Source organism: Hippocampus zosterae, chromosome 20 (assembly GCF_025434085.1).
Source record: "Hippocampus zosterae strain Florida chromosome 20, ASM2543408v3, whole genome shotgun sequence".
NCBI lineage: Eukaryota > Metazoa > Chordata > Actinopteri > Syngnathiformes > Syngnathidae > Hippocampus > Hippocampus zosterae.
In genome coordinates this window covers 9,941,413-9,959,863 of record NC_067470.1, presented here as the reverse complement: position 1 = coordinate 9,959,863, position 18,451 = coordinate 9,941,413, and the positions used below count along the sequence as shown (strand labels likewise).

Here is an 18,451-nt window from a genome sequence, read left to right as displayed (position 1 = left end):
TTGCTTGAAGACAAAGACTAAAACCTTTAATTTGCCCTTAAAATGCTTTCACCGGCGGGCTAAAGTGTATTAGATGCCGTCGATGATTCACAGCATCCCACATTAACTTTGTCAGTTATAATCCATCACCGGGTAATAGTCCGGAATAAATCTCGGGGTAATTGAGATGAATCCCTCATTTCAATGACAAGTCGGCTTTTTTAAGACCCAATTACTACTTTGAGTCGCACATGGTGAAGCTTTCGGGGCTCCTGAGATATGAGATGTTGCAGAGAAGAGAGGAGATGGCGTGGGTCCAAAAAAGCGATGGATGGCTGTGCGTGGATTTATGACAAACGCACACAAGCTTTAATTTGTGCCCGGTCCGGTAATGCATCTCAAGGCCAGAATAGTTCTGCTCAGTGTTTCTTAACTGGATGTTTCTTTAATTATATGTCAGAGGCCATAAAGAGCCAGGACAAATCTGCACCCCCACCCCCCTTCCTTGCTTTATGTCAGCACCCTTACTTGAAATACAAGAAGAGAAAGCTGGAAAAAAAAGAAAAGTGGATTTATTCATTTCCATACACTCTGTTTTCGCTACGCGGAACAATTCTAACCACATGACACAATCTCTCTCTCTCTCTCTCTCTCTCGCTCTCTCTCTCTCTCACACACACACAGCAAGGAAACCTGTACAAATACTGAAGAAATAATGAATCATACAAGAGAGAACATGTACATATTCACAAATACATCATCCCGCTGAATAAATCCGCCTTAACAAAAACCTTGTCCGCGTTCGCTGCTGTGGCTATGACACGCTAGGAATATTATAAGAAATCACGAATGCTGTTGTGGCACACACTTCACAGTCCCTCTATTCTTGTATTGCCCTTTTTTATAATATAGTCTATGTGATGCCACTTCATCTTTGGTGGAAAAAAAAAGATATACACTACAAAGCGCTAATGTTGCTTTTGCACTGCTCAGCATTATTAGCCTTGGTTTAGGGGTCATCTGCCTTAAAAAACCCACATTGCCACACTATTTAGTCTTAGTTGGTTAGTTGGTTGTGTAGTATGCAATGAACACCTTTAGATATTAATTTAAATCATTGTGACCAAATTTGTAACTGAAATCACTTGAATTACAAATCATCATTTCACACTGAAATAAAAGGAAATGCCATCAATACATTCAATTAAAAATTACAATTAAAAAAAAGTTTATGTACTGAGAAAAAAAATGCTCTGAAAGTCATGACATAAAAAGAATGAAAATTTTTTTTGTGTCAAACTTTGCATCTATTGAATGATTATGCGGCTGCCAGCCTGGGCCACCTAGAAAAAGCATTTTTTTAAAAGACACATGGAGATACTGTACATGAATGTGTGTACAGTCTAAACTACAGCTCTTCTATGATCCTCGCAGAGGATAAAGAATATGAGTGCAGCTATTATAGTGAATGTCCAATTCCCATCTGCGCCCTTTGTGTTCAAATATCGTTTGCTTAAAGAGTTATGTATGAGTTTCCCCAATAGGTTTCGCGTTAGCATTAAGATATCCGACAAAAGGCTAATCCGTGTAGAAGTCAGTCTTTTGTGTTCATATTGGGAGGATTTCAACACTTCCACACCAAAATGTAATTTATTTTTTATGTATACTCCAGGCTGAAGGAGTTCTAACGTAAATAGAAGAAACTAAAGACTGAAATCTTGCAGCATGCCATTTGGTGGATAAATATAACGATTCCGTATGGGGGGTTCTTGACTGTCTTGACAGTTCTTTGTTTTATATCTATGGCCGAGTTTTCTACCCTGTTTTTTCCTAAAAAAATCTGATGTGGAATTCCGACTTTACGATTGAATTAGTGTCAATTAGTGATCAGGCGAGTACTTGTCATACTAGCGCAAAAGCATCAACAGAAAGTAGGCGTTGTGCAGTGGAAAAATGACCATTCGTTGTTTTTGTTTCCTGATAAGCTAATTTGAATTTAACTGAAAGGGAAAAAAACAACTTTTCTTAAATAGCGACTATGCCCTATGAAAGCGAGGCCGGTCCGTCCATTGGGGCTCAAAAAAAAAAAAAACCTCAGCAAATTCAGTGCACGCTGTAGCCTCAGCTTAGTTCGAAGCCGGACGACGACTCGATGGCGTAGAGCAGCTTGTTCCTCATCTGGTGCTGACTGTAGAACTCGGGCAGCTTGAGCAGGTTCATGCAGGTGCTGGCCGTGGGAAGCCGGTCCAGGTCGGTGCCGCCGTTGTGGACGCAGAACGCCGGGTACAGCTCCTTGGATTAAAAAGATTTGTCACAGTGAATGCCTCAGAGACTGAAAGTCAAGTCATGATTCATTTATTTTCACGTGAGCATAAACCTGACCTGTAAGGCCAAAACATTTACCAGTATGTGTATTAAATCTGATACAGTGGTAATTTTACAGTTTGAGCCCTGCGATTCCCAGGGACTCGCTGATCAGAAAAGTACGAGTCCCATTATGCATTTAGAGAGTCTCAAATTCTGAAATGGTCTACTTTTTCAATTGCTCAATTTGATAATAACACAACAACAATATACATTGATAAGAGGTTTATTTCTTATAAACAAATGCAAAAATGTAAATAATTCAGGCATACAAGATTTGCTGAGGAATAGGTTCTTATTTCATGCCATGGTTCAGTCTTTGAGTTAATAGATTCTTTTTATTCTGCTTCCAATGATGCAATGCTTTCTCAAAGTCACCTTATGATGGAAAAAAACGATCCCATCTTTAGCTGCTTCCTCTGTGATGTCTCCGCAATAAACCTTCGCAACACTTGTTTTAACGTTACACAACTTGGCAATCGTCTGCCGATCTCGCCGATCTCGTCTCGCGAGAACGGAATTCTCGTTAAATCACGGGAGATTACTGAACGCGAGATCAAAACAACGATGGCGGCGATGGTCAAACTGCGATCGTTGCTGGAAAAAATGATTTACCATAGGTTTTTTTTTTTTTTTGACTGAGAAATTTCCTGACGTCCCAAAAACGCACATTATTCGGAACTGTGCGTCCCGCGGGAAAATTATGTATCAGAGCTAACGAGATGGCTGCTGATAGTGTTGTAATGTGGATTCATTTATTGTTTGGATTTGTTTTAAAAAGAAATACATTGAACGAAGACTTTAAAAAAATTGCACGAGAAATCGCAATGTCAAGGAGAAAAAAAATGGGAATGTAATTATTTTACAAAACTGTTCAGTTCTGTGCCCTCGCTACATTGATCACTGTACAAGGTATACATTTAGGAAGGAGAACGCACTTTAACCTGGAATGCTCATTTCATTTTTTCCTTCCTCATCTGCCGACTGTGACATTGAGCCTTTCCATCACGAGCAGCCGCGATTTCCTCCCCGCTCTTTCAAGTCAGCAAATACCCTATCATCCCGATTAAATGGCTCTTCGGGGGCTCAACCGCGACGACCCCATTTTGCCGTCAATTACCGTATTAAACTATCGTTGCTTATTGAGAACGCATCGTTACGGCGGCGATCATTCCCAAGGAGAGGGTCAGGAGGAAGAAAAAAAAAAGTGCAGTTTCCATCATCTTTTTTAAATGGCTCTGCCTGACAGCACCTATATCTCCGCTAATGAATCCCGGGCTCCTTTCACGACAGGTAATTAAGGCGGAGCTGGTTCCAGCCGGGGGGGCCGGGTCACGGGGTTGCCCCTGCCGACCACAAATTAACACCCGTAAGAGGGAGGATCGCCCACTCGTGCTGGCCAAAGTCAAATGGATTAAAAAGGAGGAGGCGACCGAAAGGTAACAGCAGGGATTTTTTTTTAAAAGAGTTTGGGTCCTTTGCGTGCTCCCGCAGGACAACCGTAAAGTTTGAGAAAGCTAATGAGACCAATAAAAATGATACAATCCCAATGGACGTCGGTTGATACTTCCCAAAGCGTTCGAGCTCAAGGCCCCAATTAGAAATGCCTTCGTGTAAAGTGCTTCACACGTTTTATGAGACTGTGACCACTGATTTAGTTTCGTGGACCATCCGGGGTTAATCAAGTACTTAAATGTGGCTTCTTTCAATTTCAGTGAGCTCCGGTTAAAGCATCAAGATAGTACGCATTTTTAATCATCCAGCGTTTGTCCAAAAATCATCAAAATGTTTTTTGTGTCTTCAGACAAAAAACAAATTATGTATAGGACAGTGATGCCTCGCTATTTCGCGGTTCGTTTAACGGGGATTCGGTGCATCGCAAATTTTTTGCATATTCATTAAAAAATATATACTTTTTTTCCCCCCATATTTTTTTTCTCTTTTAACTATTTCCAATTTTCCTTTTATAATTTTGTTTGACCTTTGTCAACCTGTTATTGCGTGTACTATATATGCTCAATAAAATAAAACAAACAAACAAACAAATATACGTACATGGAGTACAGTACTGTATATATGTTGCTCTATGTGACTTGCTGTTGTTTTACAGCTTCTTACGGACTGTTTGCAGACTTTTAAAAAAAATAATATTTTTTTTACCTGTATATGTTAATTGGTCGCTACTTCGCGGATTTTCGTTTATCACGGGTGGTTTTGTTCCCCATTAACCGCGATAAACGAGGGATTACTGTATGTGCAGTGGTACCTCTACTTATGAAATTAGAGAAATGTCTTATGAGAAAATTTTATAAGTAGAGACGCGTTTTCCATGTAAATGCCCTAATCCGTTCCAAACCGCACCAAAATTCAGACAGAAATGTTTCCTAAAGCATAAAAATGCATCAAAATATGTAACAAATACATGTTACAATTAGATTAGTGCACAATAAATGAGAGTTATGCATAATATAAAGAAAAAAGAATAAGAATGATGGTCATTTAACTTTTAACAGCGTCCTCATCGTTTTTTGCTCTCTTTAGCCCATGTTCTCTCTCAGTTGTGGTTTTTGCCTGGCGTTTTGTCAAGAATTGATCCACCGACGTTTGCTTTTGTCGGCTTTAAACAACCCATCGAAAATGTCTAAGGCAAATATTCGCATAGTGAGCGATCGAATGATTAACACTTTTTCTGGGTGATTGACATTTATGTAAAACTATCGGAACACCTCGTGGCCCAAGGGGCGAATGACGAGGATGCTGCATAAAGACATTCGATCTACATACAAAGACACATACAGTAATGGTCCCTCCTAGCCAATGGGATGCCAGAATGATGCTCGGGAGTAGCCAATGGCGGAGCAGCTTTAAGTATGTTGCGTTCAGGAAACTCGGAGCTGCGAGTAGCAGGCCACACGGTATTTTTACCTTTCGCATCTTGAAATTTCTTTTACAACAAGAGGCAATATTTTCCTGTTGAGACGTTTTGTAACTTGAAAATTTCGTATGAAGAGACGTACGTTAAGCAGAGGTACAACGGTACGAGTTTAATTAGTTCAGAGACCTCGCTAACAGGAAGAGCGTATTTATCGTGGCCATTTCATCTTAGAACAGGAATAGGACATTTTAAAACTGAATTCAGCGTTTTAAACTCTCTAAACTAGCATTTCTCTTTCAGATCAAAATAAATAAATAGAATTTGGCAATCAGGACAACGTACTTCATCAAAAGTCGACATGAAAACTCACAGACGACCATAAAAATCTAATTCAAGCATTAAAAATGAAAGTTGGTAATAAAGCTGCTTGCTGACCCATTACAACAATACCAAACAATGACTTTAGATATAACAAATTCTGTTGAATTAGGGCCGCAGTAACATTAACCCTACACTTGGTGGCAGTCTAATAAATGTCGAGGACACGTATTACGTAAACAACAGACATCAACTTCTGTTTGAGAATTCATGTTTGAAAGTTCAGCTTGATCATGACTTTAAAAAAAAAAAAGACAAGAATATTTGTCCAGACAGAGCTGAGCAAGGTCGTGACCTGGGGCCTGATAAGATTTTAATCGCTTATCAGACCCGTCGTATCCGTGTCCGCTTTCAAGAAGTCATCTCTTTATTTGCATTACGAACACATCAAAGCCGCATTTCCACTTCAGAGGGCGCCCGAGTTTGGCGTGGTGGTCTTTGTGTACATTTTACATCCTGTAAGCCCTTTTTTTTTGTGTTGCTTACACCTGTAAAAACTCAGACTTTTTCATCGAGAATGAGAAAGGGGTCCAAACCTTAAAGCCGAGCAGAGGGGGTCTGGAGCAGCTGGTGACGAACTTGAGCAGCTTGCGCTTCTCCTCGTCTGTGAAGCCTTCCACTACCTCCCAGAAGATCTGAATGACAGGGTGGGTGGCCGTGTAGCCCCCTGCGGAGATGCAAAAATTGGAGCGCCGTGCTTTTGATTTTCTCCTCTTTCATCTATAACGGCTTCAAATAATAACAAAATATGATGAAATAACGCAACAAAACAATTAAATAGTTATACACTTGTATGGTGTACTGTGTCACAGTTATGAGGGGAACGTCATCTACAACATTGCCCGCAATTAAATCAACTCTCGACTATGTTGAAAATGATATGAAAATATTATTTTAAATTATGATGTATTGAAATCAATCTAAAAATATTTTACATGTGTCTTTTATGTATTTTTAAAAAACATTTTCCATAAAAAAATAATTTCTACATATTTAGAAAATAATCAACTTCACAATGTCCGTTAAAGTATCTATAAATCAAGCGCCATTCTTTTCAAAAACATTTTCATATTATGTTACAAATATATACATTCCATATTTTTCTGTTCCAGAGTGTCCTGTCCAATACTGATGATGACATTTTACGACAAATTGATCATTTTTGAAAATATGTTAATGCTTTTTTTAAAACAATTTCAGAATGATATAAATATACATATACACACACGTTTTCTTTCTTTTAAATAAAACAGATTTTTAGCCACAGCAGAAGTTTGCATGGATATTGTGCAACTTACCCTTGTGTTCTTGAACCACAAAACAAAGCTAGATATATGTTTTAAATCAACGATCAACAATTTCATTGTTATTTTTTTTTTTTGTCTATAGTGGAGTTTTGCCTAGATGCAGTGAAATGTCCCGTACTTAAAAAAAATAATAATAATAATCATAATGTTCTTTACACTGGTCCAACTTGGAAGAAAAATAGGGAGAAAATGCACCAAGCTAGCAGGGTAAAATAGCAATACATGAAATTATGCTCACAAATCAAAATCCACGCAAGAGAATCCGCAACATCTGAACAGAAAAGTAGCGAGGAAACACTGGAATTGGTCAACGACAAAAATTGAGCAGGTGACATTATTTCTTCCATCTTACCTGAGTAATTGGTGAACTTTTTCAGGTCATCAAGACAAATTGGCACATGGGCACCAGATATCAGCACCTGTTTAAACAAAACAAAACAAACCAAAAAGAGTTTCATTTGGCCAAGTTGCATGGCAGGAATGACACAAGGCAATTCCTTAGACGTTTCAGCCACCTGGATCTCCTGTTGGTCGAACATGCGCAGCCACTCCAAGTTGACCACGTTGGCCAGGCCCTGCCTGAAGGCCAGGCAGTGCGGTCGGATCTGCTTGTTGAGCCGGTAGTCGGCCACCAGGTGGATGTACGCGATGCGGTTGGCCGTGGTGACGGGAATGTCCTTCCCGCCTAGCTTTAGCTCCACCACCTACGTGCAGATTTGTGTGCCATATCGTCAGCAACAAAACTAATTAGTAAAAAAAAAAAAAAAGACTTCATTGTACTTCCTGGATAAATTACTACTTTCCTATTGGCTAAGCTTGGGCACCATCTTGTGGCATCTAGGCACAAAAACATGAACTCATGAATAGCGAACCGTGACGAAAGAGGGGTTGGCGGCAATCATGCGACGCGGATGGAACTCATCACAGAGAGGTAATTAAAACGTTATCCAGGAGCACTCTGATTAAAGGTAACCGCCCCCCCACCCCCGTCGCCCCGCCCCCATGTCGAGTGCCCGCGGTTAAGTGCTCAGCTAAATATAGCGCAGCCAATGAACATCTGCTCCCATACAATTTGGCCCCGAGCTCCCTTTTCATTAGCTTTAGAGCAGTTAGCGCTTGATAAAACGTGCTCACGGCGGTTCATAAAGGCGAGTTTATGATGACATCATAATGTCTCCGGGGAGGACGAGAACAACCGACGGCCGACGGTGTGCTTCACAAGAGTCTTTCGCCGCTAAATAGCGCATGGAGTTTGTCACTTTTGACAGTGCTTGTAATAGGCGCGCGTTTGAACGCGGTGATTAAAACCTCCTAAGACCCGAACTCTTGCAAGGCATGCATTTTTATTTTATTTTTATGTTCTCTTTGATATTTAGGCTGATTGGGACCTGATGAGTGTAAAAACAAAGAATTATCTTTTTACTTGATGAAACGTCCTCGTAAGTGGACGCCAGACCCTTATAGTCCAAAATTTAACATTATAGTCTTGAAAACCAAAGACGTCATGTCCACACATGTGGACGCCTGGGACCTGGGAGGTGTGCGGTTGAAGTGCGAATTTATTTGTACCGGGTCGAAATGAAGAGTGATGGTTTTTTTTGTTGGTTTGTTTTTTTTTTTTAAAGGGTGTATGCTCAAGGGAAAGAAAGTAAGGGAGTAAAAAAGTTTTAAAGATCATCCTCTTGAGGAAATACAAAAAAAATCAGCTGATGCCTATTCCAAGATTTGGCAGAAGTCTCATAACTGATCAATAGGCCAATCGAAGAACAATATATAGATAATAAATGAACTTTTGTACTGTAAGGTTTACCGCAGTGGTCACCCTGAAGTATTTATAACAGAGAAAAATTGGGGTTCAAATGGAAAGTGCTAATATGTAAAAAAATAAAATAAAATCTTGGGGGGAAAATTATATGATGTTGCATTGCCTTAAAATTTTTAAAAGGCAACCTTGGAAAAGGAGCTTATCATGATTCAATTTTTCAATTTTAACTCCAGACCACAATTTTAAGATAACATAATGTTATCAAATGTTTTAATTTGCAGAGAGAAAAAAACAATTAAGTGCGTTTGGGTGAAAGTGGTGCGTCAACTCAATTGAAACAAGCATTTCCAAGCTCAAAAATGTGATGGTGTTGAGGTCTTTACAAACAAAAAAAAATCCCCCTCAACATGAAACCACAAACTAAGGGAGATACTTCAACTCAAAATCTTGATGACTGTATGAATAATTCCGGCCTTACGTGTGCATATCAAATCTTAAAATGATTTGGAGAAAAAAAAAGTGTTTTTCATTTTCTTATTTCTCTTGTGACCGAGACACTTTGGGCAGGTTATTAACTCACAAGTCAGACATTACACCAGAGTTGAATCAGGGCCTCTCTGACGTGGTCCAAACAAAAACCGGATCGTGATAAGATTCATAAGACTGTTTAGTCAGATTATACAGGAATGAAAGTTGTTGCTATGATTTTTTTTTTGGGGGGGGGGGTCCCTCTGGACGGCAGAGAGCGTGATTATTTGCTAATGTAGAAGAATTACGGCTCTTATCTGGCCGTTTGCTATCTCGCCGGGGTGCAAACGGAGGGCAGGCTGCTCCCGGGTGTGTGCCTAATCTTCCACAAATTGTTTTCTCCCCCCTCCTATCGTGTTTGCCAAGGCCGCATTGCGACTCGGCCATTTTCAGGCGCTGTTTGACGAGAGCTAATAAGACGCGTTAAAGGCGCTGAGTAAACAGTCCTCGGCTGGATCTCTTAGCATCGGGAGCAGGATGTGCCTCGGAGATGCCGGTTGCCTCTGTCAGGCGTGCTGAGATCATTTCGGGAGGAGGTGGTGCAAGGTGGGGGCTGGGGGTGCGGTCAACAGGATGACTCTGTGTGTTCTTGCCAATGACGCTGAAAAAGCGCTCAAACACATGGAAAATAATTTTTTAATGGTATCGAAATGTGAATTTTTGAACTATTGTTCACAAATTCACCTGCATTTTTTTTCTCTGTGGAACAGAATCTTGAATATTTGTTGAAAAAAAACTTTTTTTTGTGCTCGGTCTATAATGCCCAGAAGATGGCACCAAAGCGCCACTTCACAGGAAACTAGTAATTGACACATCCTGAACACACACTGAGAAAGCGTTGATAATTAGGATTAGGGCCCGACCAATTAAATTGGCCTATATTAGCTCTTTTCTGATAATTTTTTTTTCCTATACATTCGCCCTTTGAGGGACAGCGGTTACTACAGTGGACAGCTTATCATGTTATCAGTTTACAGCAAGGGTGCCCAAACTTTTTGGACCGAAGATTGACTTTTCGATTGACCAGCCTCCCGCGATCGACCCGTTACCGTGCACGCGCACGCACATACACACGCATGCCATGATGAGCGACAATCTGACAGGCAGGCATGCGACGCATTTTTGCAGCCTGTTAACTATCGTAGCTCACACATACCATTTTAAAGTGCTTCCCTCGGCCCTCTAGATTCCTATTTTTTGCCCGTGCCGTCGGTGAATTGTACACGGAAACAAACTCTGAATGAGAATAAAGACAACTATAAAAGATATAGCCCAACAGCTCTGATCACGAGCTGCCATTGCAGACTGCTGAGCGCTAACAACTTCCGGTGACACAGGTCAAGCGCCATCTTAGGTTAAAGATTTACCCGTTTTATTTTATTTTATCATACCTTTTGTGAAAATGAGACTAATAGGATGATTAGGGTGCAGTGTACATTCACACAAAAATATATATATTACAAACATGCACAAAGACACACGAATGGTTGTTTTGGCGATCGAATTGGGACCGGTCGATCTACCGGTCGATCGCGATCAACGTAATAGGCACCCCTGGGTTACAGGGTGCATGAAAGCGTTCACATGGGTGTCGAACTCATTTTTGGTGCACGCCACGTCGCAGTTCTGGTTTAATGGGGGATTGGGAACAAAATAATACCGGCAATGTTTGATTTCTGAGTGTTGTCAAAAGTGAAATTTTCAAGGAACATGAAGTCGACTGACATAATTTTCCTTTGCAGGACCCATTAACTCATTCAGTACCAGCCAATTCTGGACCAAGTCTGAAAAGACGTTTAAAAACGTCTTTGGGAGTGAATGAGTTCAAAATGCTGACGCGGGCCGGACGTGGGCGCCCGAGCTTTGACTTCGACATTTAGACACATGACAACCGAAGACAAAGATAATGAGATTCAGCTGCCCCTCCCCCCCTTACCAAAAACATTTTTTTATGCTGCATTTTCTCTTTGTTACAAAGACAACCCTTTGAGGGACAGCAGTTACTACAGTGGACAGCTTATCGTGTTATCAGGTTACAGGTCAACACACTTGTGTTTTAAAAAAATAAAATTGAACACAATACTGGTATTTTTGCTGATATATGTGGCAATGGACCAAAAACAAAGTTATATGATTGGTTATATTTATTTTTATTTAATCGTCCGGTTTAATCGGTGATCAGAATTTTGCAAATATCGGAATCTGCATCCGTGAAGAACATTTTGATAAAGTGACATTTATGGCCACCTGCAAAATCATGAAATTTATAGATCAAGGAAATGTGTCACCTGAGCCTCTCCCAAATCGTTGTTGACCACGGTGAAGTTGAGACCCAGCTCCTCCACGTCGCCCTCATAGCTCTTGAGGAAAAGAAGATTCCGGTACATCTCCGGGTCCAAAGAGGCCAAGTGGTGGATGTCCACATCAGCGCTGGTGCCCAGCAGCTTGGACAGGAAGAAACTGGCAAAGGGCAACTCCACCAGCATGTTTTCATACAGAGCCTGCGGAGCCAAATCACACACATCCAGTCTCAGAAACACAAATCCTGATTCTTTCAGGATTTTTTCTTTCCAGACAGAATATAAATATTGCCTTTTTATGTGTCTGCAGCGGCTGAGAGCAAATACAACAGTTTGACTTTTCACGATTTTGAAGAATGATTTTTTTTCTACTTTTTTTTTTAATCAGTCCAATTTGACAGAGTTGTTCACAACACTCCTCTTTAAGATAGCAAATTTAGAATACATTGTCACTTTACAGGGACTTTGAGTCACACATTGTAAAAAAATACAATTAAATAAAAAAATTTTAAAAAGAAAATCGGGAATTGCTTTGGTAGTCGTGTGAGGTGCGTGATGACACTGTCAAAAAATAAATAAATTCAAACATAAAACAAATTCGAACGCTCAATTTCAAAGTCCCAATGGATTCAAACAGATGGCGCAAAATATCAAATCTTGCCTACTTTTTTGGTGTGAAGATTATAAATCCGCTCGCGCAACAAACGTGACGGCGAGCACAACACAATCCATCCAAAGCGTGCTTGGCTTCCGCTCGGGCCATCTAAAACTTTTATAAATGTCAATTCTCACCTTGACCTGAGACACCATTAAGAAGCGGCGTTGGGCAGGTAACTCATTAAAAAAAAAAAAATTCACCAAAGCTAATGTCGTGGAATCATCCCCCAAAAAAGGGAGCCCATCAGAGATGCTAAAATATGCGGCTCTTTATAAATGATAGCGCTAAAACCCTGACCGCATCAGCTAAATGGATTATAAATCTAGACGATTTCCATAATGCATGAATCTTAAACACACAGGCGCCAAGTCATAAATCATGGCTATTTTTTTTTCTAAACACGGGTTAATTGCACAACTTCAAACATTGTCTATTTTGTATGCAAAAAAATAATCCACTTAAGATTTCGGCAGTGGCGAGCGCTCGTTGAGGACCATATGTGCCGCGTGGCCCCTTGAAAGCCATCAATAACACTCGTGCCGGGAAGAGGCTAAGTTTATAGATGGGAAAAGGAAGGGGGGGAAAAAAACTCATCGCATCCCCCACCCCTCCCCCCGACGGCACTTACTTTATTCACGAGTGTTTATTGCCAGAAATTGTGCCAAAATGACTTGGAGACGTTCAGAATTAATTATTATGCCCCCCCCGTGCGGCCGTTTTAATATAAGTGAGTGCAGTGGCAGCGCAATTAACGCAGATCGAGGCACCATCAGGTGGAATAAACGGCAACAACATTGCAGGTGCATTCGCTTGGCTGCCAAATAAATGGCTTAATTTACAACATTAGCGATCAATAAAATTATAATGCCTTTAAAAGGCATCAGCATCTGTCAAAGGGTGGGGGTGCGGTGCGGGGGCGCTACCTACATATAGGAGCTCGGTGCATTCACCTTCATGCTATGGAGCAAAAAAAAAAGGTGAAGGGGCGCATTACAATACAATTTTGTTTTTTAAAATGAGAAAGACAAGTATTAGTAGCATGTTTTGTGTGTGTGTGTGTGTTTTCAAAGCAGCACCTTGAAGTTTTATAACGACCGTGCACGCAATTAACACCCTCCCAAAAAAGATTGATACTGTGCCACAAAAGATGGTGGCAATGCGATACCGTAATTGCTTCGGGCTGAGCGCAAAAACGTACCAAAAAAGGAGTACAAACAAACAAACAAAAAAGAGATTTGTGATTGGAAAAAGTATGAATATGCAGATGTTGACCACTCCACCACTTGCATAAAGGCAAATGCAACGCAAGGCAGCTTTATTTATATCCAAATATAACTACAATGGGTGGCTAATTGAACACTCTAAATTGTCCCTTGGTGTGAGTGTGATCGCGGATGGTTATTCATCTCTGTGTGCCCTGTGTGATTGGCTGGCGACCAGTTCAGGGTGTCCCCCGCCTACTAGTCCTGGACAGCTGGGATAGGCTCCAGCACCCCCACGACCTTTCTGAGGATAAGCAGATCGGAAAATGGATGGATGGATGGAAAACTACAATGATTCAGTTTTATGTGCTCTCCTATGTGTTCTCATTGCTTTGTTACAGTCTACAGCGGTTGCGAAGGCTCTACCTAATTAAACCTGCATTGTATTGTATTCCCTTTAGCGTAGCACCATCTAGTGGATGCATATCGCAACCGCAGCCACTATTGTCGCTTATATTCTACGCGCCTTACAATGCAATGTGCCCGATGTGAACAGTTTTAAAATAGGACATTCATTGAAGGTATGCCTTATACTCCGAAGCGCCTTATAGTGCAGAAAATACGGTAGCTCGCATGCTCAAAAAGTGTGGGCACCCCTGGCATAGAGAGGGAGAACAACTTTAGAGAAGTTTAAGAGTGTTTTCATCAATGTAAATATGTTTAAAAGCATTCTGGGATTGGACTATATCTAACTAGACAGTATAAAAAAAATGGTGCCTCAGATTTTGATCTTCTGCGGGTTGTTCCGGAACGTACCACCCCCCGCAATAACCGGGGGTTTCACTGGAACCTGTTTTCATGTTTGCGCCTTAAATCTTTCCGCTTGTCACTTGGGTCGACAAGTGAGGAAGAAGGATGACGAGCAGCCACCGCTTGTGATGCTCAATCCCATTTGGGTGAGTAGCCCCACCAGACAAGCCACTCACGCCTGTAATGCATCACCTCCCCGCAACAATGGCACGCCTCCGACATTAATTAACTATATTAATCTCCCGTGTCCTTTGAGCCGCGCCGGTGATGCAATCCCAATCTATATAAAGGCTTTGCCTTTTATCTCGACCACTAAACAAATACCGACGGGCCCCCTCAAAATGGCCGCTCAGACGTCCATTTTTATGGAGAGTGGGAGGAACTTGAAGTCGGGTTAATTGAAAGTCAAACCCACATTTATTTCCACAACCATTAGCATTGGCATATGAGAGGAGTGGCGAGGGGTGTGGAGGGGGGACAGGGGGGTGGATGGAGAGAATACACAAAATTGATACTCTGATAAGTGCCTTTTATGTTTACCTAAACCGGTAATCGTGCCTAATTTGACCATGTCCGTTCACTTATCTCAGAAAAAAAATATCCGGAGAGGAGTCTTGTGTTATGAAGCATATTTTTTTCCTACAAGATCGGTCTTTCACTAACTTTTGAAGACAGCATCTATCCACCACACAAATTTCTGGCTTTTATTCATTTTTTGAAGAGGAGATAAGATAACCTTTATTTGTCCCACATAGGGGAAATTTGCAGTTCTCGTGGTAATTTACTGTATGTAAGAAAGCGCATTTCCAACATACGGTAATTTCAAACATCTAGCAGAAAAAAAAGAAGTTGGATGTAAAGGAGAAAGTTGGATGTTTGTGACTGTAAACCAAATCAAAAGGCTATTAGCACATGCTTTCAGCACTTATTTATGCGCCCGGTCTATGCCGGAGCACTGATTTAGGACCAGTCAAAACGGCGACAGCTACACAAACAAGAGAATGGAAATCATCGGCTAATGGACCCCCCCAATTTAGAAGCGACCTCTTGTTCGTGATGTACGTCATTCGTCTCGGTTGGCGATGAGAGTCCTCCAGTATTCTGATCAACTAGCACACGCATTAAAGGATGATTTAAAACAATTTGGCTTGAGCCGACAATACCAAAAAAACAACAACCAAAAAACAAATGCAAGCAAACAGTCAGGCTCCACTTCCCTCTGACTTTTGTTAAAAGTTATAAATTACGAGAAGTTCCCCAAACACTGCAGTTTCTAGAATTAACAGCAAGGACAGCTTTGGCAATGATTTAAATTTCACAGTGGTTCTTAAATCAGGCTTTTGCAAGTTCTCTGGATAGAGAACAGCTCATATGTCTTTCATACAACCCGAATTTTTGAAGCCATGCGCTAGCCTTCCTTCACACCCACAGTTTGGGAATCCCGAATCTTTGCAAGTCACGCGTCCAAATTGAGACAGAATGTTTGAGGACTCACCTTCCCCAGGATCCTGCCGAGAAAGTAGTAGTGTCGCGTAAAGGACTCCCCCACCAGTGTCTCGGCGGCGGGGTTGGGATACAGCAGGCCCTCGTTGGTGGTCTTGAAGACCCCCTGGTTTGGGTTGAACCCGGACTTCAGGAGCTCGTTGAGGAACTCGCGGAAGATCCCGCCGCCGTCGATACCCGCCTCATCCAGACCGTGGGCGTTCAGCAGGTGCACCCGGATTCTTTTCTTCAAGTCTGGCTCTAATTTTAGCGATTACAAGCAATTATTGACAGTGACTTGAAACAGAGTGCAGGGACAATAATCTTGGGGAATGAACCACATGGTGCTGCACCAAAAGACATGATCGTTGAATCACATCCGGCAAGCAGGCTGATCTGGAAAATTTTCCGTTACAATATCCATCCGTCCATCTTCGACGGAACTTGTCCTCATGAAGGTCATTATGTGGGCTGAAGCCTATTCTAACTGCTTTATTGTGGGTGTGCAGCCTGGACTGGATGCCAGCCAATCATAACGCACATACAGTGGTACCTCCACTTAGTAACATCTCTTCATACAAAATTTTCAAGTTACAAAACCCCTCAACAGGAAAATATTGCCTCTTATTATGAAAGAAATTTCAAGATACGAAAGGTAAAAATACAGTATGGTCTGCTACTCGCAGCTCCAAGTTTCCTGAACGCAACATACTTATAGCTGCTCTGCCATTGGCTATTACCGAGCATCATCTTGGCATCCCATTGGTTAAGAGGGACTTCTATCGTATGTGTGAATGTGTGGAGATAGACAGACAGGTGTCGATGCAGCGTCCTCGTCATTCACCCCTCGGGCCATGAGGCGTTCCAATAATTTTACGTCAATGTGAATCACCCAGAAAAAGTGTTCACCAATCGAGCGATCGCTCACTTTGCTGATGTTTCCCTTGGAAGTTTTCGAAGAATTGTTAAAAGCCGACAAAAGCAAACGTCCTTGGATGAGTTCTAGACTAAACGCCAGGCAACAAACACTTCTGAGAGAGAACATGGGCTAAAGAGGGCAAAAAACACGAGGATGCAGTTAAAAGTTAAATGACCATCATTTTGATTCTTTACTCTTTGTTTTTTACATTATGCGCAACTATTATTGTGCAAAAATCAAATTGTAATGTGTATTTCTCCCATATTTTGATGCATTATTATGCGTCATAAAACATTTGTGTCTGAATTTTGAGGCGCTTGGAACGGATTAGGGCATTTACATTGAAAACGCGTCTCTACTTTCAAAATTTTTGAGTTATGAAATTTCTTCCAGAACCAACGAATTTCGTAAGTAGTGGTACCACTGTATAGCGAAACAGAAAGACTTGCATTTACACGTTGGACAATTTGGTCTTCGGTGAAACGAATGTGTGTGTTTTTGGAATGTGTAAGGAATCTGGAATAGCCTGATTCCACATAGGTCGGCTTGAGCCAGGATTCCAACTCTGAGGCGGAGGTGCTAACCACTAATCCACCACACTCCTTCGCAACACACAATATAAAATATTCAAATAAGAGAATTATTTTTACACTGAACACCCTCCCCCCAACATTTATTTTTCACAAACACTTCCAGTGCCAGCACGTGTGCCCCGCAGGATATTCTAATCAACGTCCATAAATGGTCATCTTTCAGAATCATTAATGCAAGTCGGTAAATCGGGTCGCTATAATTTATAGACGCATGAATGATATAGATCGTGCCTTCAAGCCTACTACTCTTTTTAATCAGAGTGAAGGGGATCGGGGGGCCAGCTCGGATGGCCTTTTCAATTGAAAACACAAAAGAGGTGACTTAAAATAATTGATTCCGCCTTTTATGCCTTCCATTAGAATAATCGCAAAGCGCGATTATGCGTGCCGCACTTGAAATACAAGATGCGGCGCAGTGGGGGGGGGGCAACTAACCTTGATTTTTACCTCGATCCTCCAAATAAAGATTTTATAGGGCTGAACAAGAGTTTTCATAATAGTGTGAATGTTTGCAGCGCTGCGGTTGCACTGCCAGACGGAATTCGAAGCAACAGTTTTCACCTTGTCGTAGGCGGCAAAGGGGGGTGGGATAATAATTGGAATACAGTCATACCGTTTTCCGGCGAGAGTTTGTCGTAGGCGTCTTCGTAGATGTAGTTACGTCGGATGGTGACGACAATGCCGTTGGAGAAGGGCCCGTCCCCCTGTACGTCTCGCTTGTCGGCGTAGATTAACCTCTGGAAAATCTAAACCGCCACATTGGAATGTTTAATCAACACCACAGATGTGAAGTGGCATCTTCAAAATTAGAACACAGAAAAGGTTCATTCTCAAAATGGGACACCAACTTCATGTTAAGAGCTTTTGATGGCCATTTTGCTGAAATTTAGGATTTCACGATGTGGGCGGCAGATTAAATCCAAACAGTGTCGTGCACTTAAAAGTTACTTTTACAATTCAAAATTGTCTTGTCAGCTTTGAATAACAGCTTTCGCGTCAGAATGATTTTGCGTCTTATTTTCCGGTGCCCTTTCAGCCTCATTTTTTTTTTTTTGCCTTTGGGAGTTGAGAGCAGCTTTCCGTACCTGCTGAAACAAGCGTCATTGGGGTAAGCGTTGTTGTTACCTTGACGCGCTCCTCAAAGGGAACAACAAAAGGGAGCTCGGTGAGGATGGCCAGATGTCTTTCCTCCGACACGGACAGCTGTGGCGGCTCAGAGCCCACTGGAAAGAGAGGGAGGGGAAGATACAGAAATCTGCCACTGAAATAAACGTTCACCCGGCCTTTTATA

General features: G+C 41.5%; 1 protein-coding gene across 1 annotated transcript in view; it reads right to left on the bottom strand.

The window, feature by feature from the left end:
- Nucleotides 1–535: 535 nt before the first annotated feature.
- The window catches only part of ube3c (ubiquitin protein ligase E3C), a 35,579-nt gene continuing 17,663 nt past the window's right edge, over nt 536–18,451 (bottom strand). Inside the window, exons 17-24 of the mRNA XM_052054084.1 lie at nt 18,286–18,383; nt 17,774–17,906; nt 15,662–15,909; nt 11,485–11,697; nt 7,419–7,607; nt 7,256–7,322; nt 6,133–6,263; nt 536–2,271 (exon numbers count right to left, since the gene is read on the bottom strand). Of these exons, the coding sequence (XP_051910044.1) occupies nt 2,101–2,271; nt 6,133–6,263; nt 7,256–7,322; nt 7,419–7,607; nt 11,485–11,697; nt 15,662–15,909; nt 17,774–17,906; nt 18,286–18,383 (1,250 nt within the window). The 3' untranslated portion in view covers nt 536–2,100. The remainder of the gene's footprint in view (nt 2,272–6,132; nt 6,264–7,255; nt 7,323–7,418; nt 7,608–11,484; nt 11,698–15,661; nt 15,910–17,773; nt 17,907–18,285; nt 18,384–18,451) is intronic.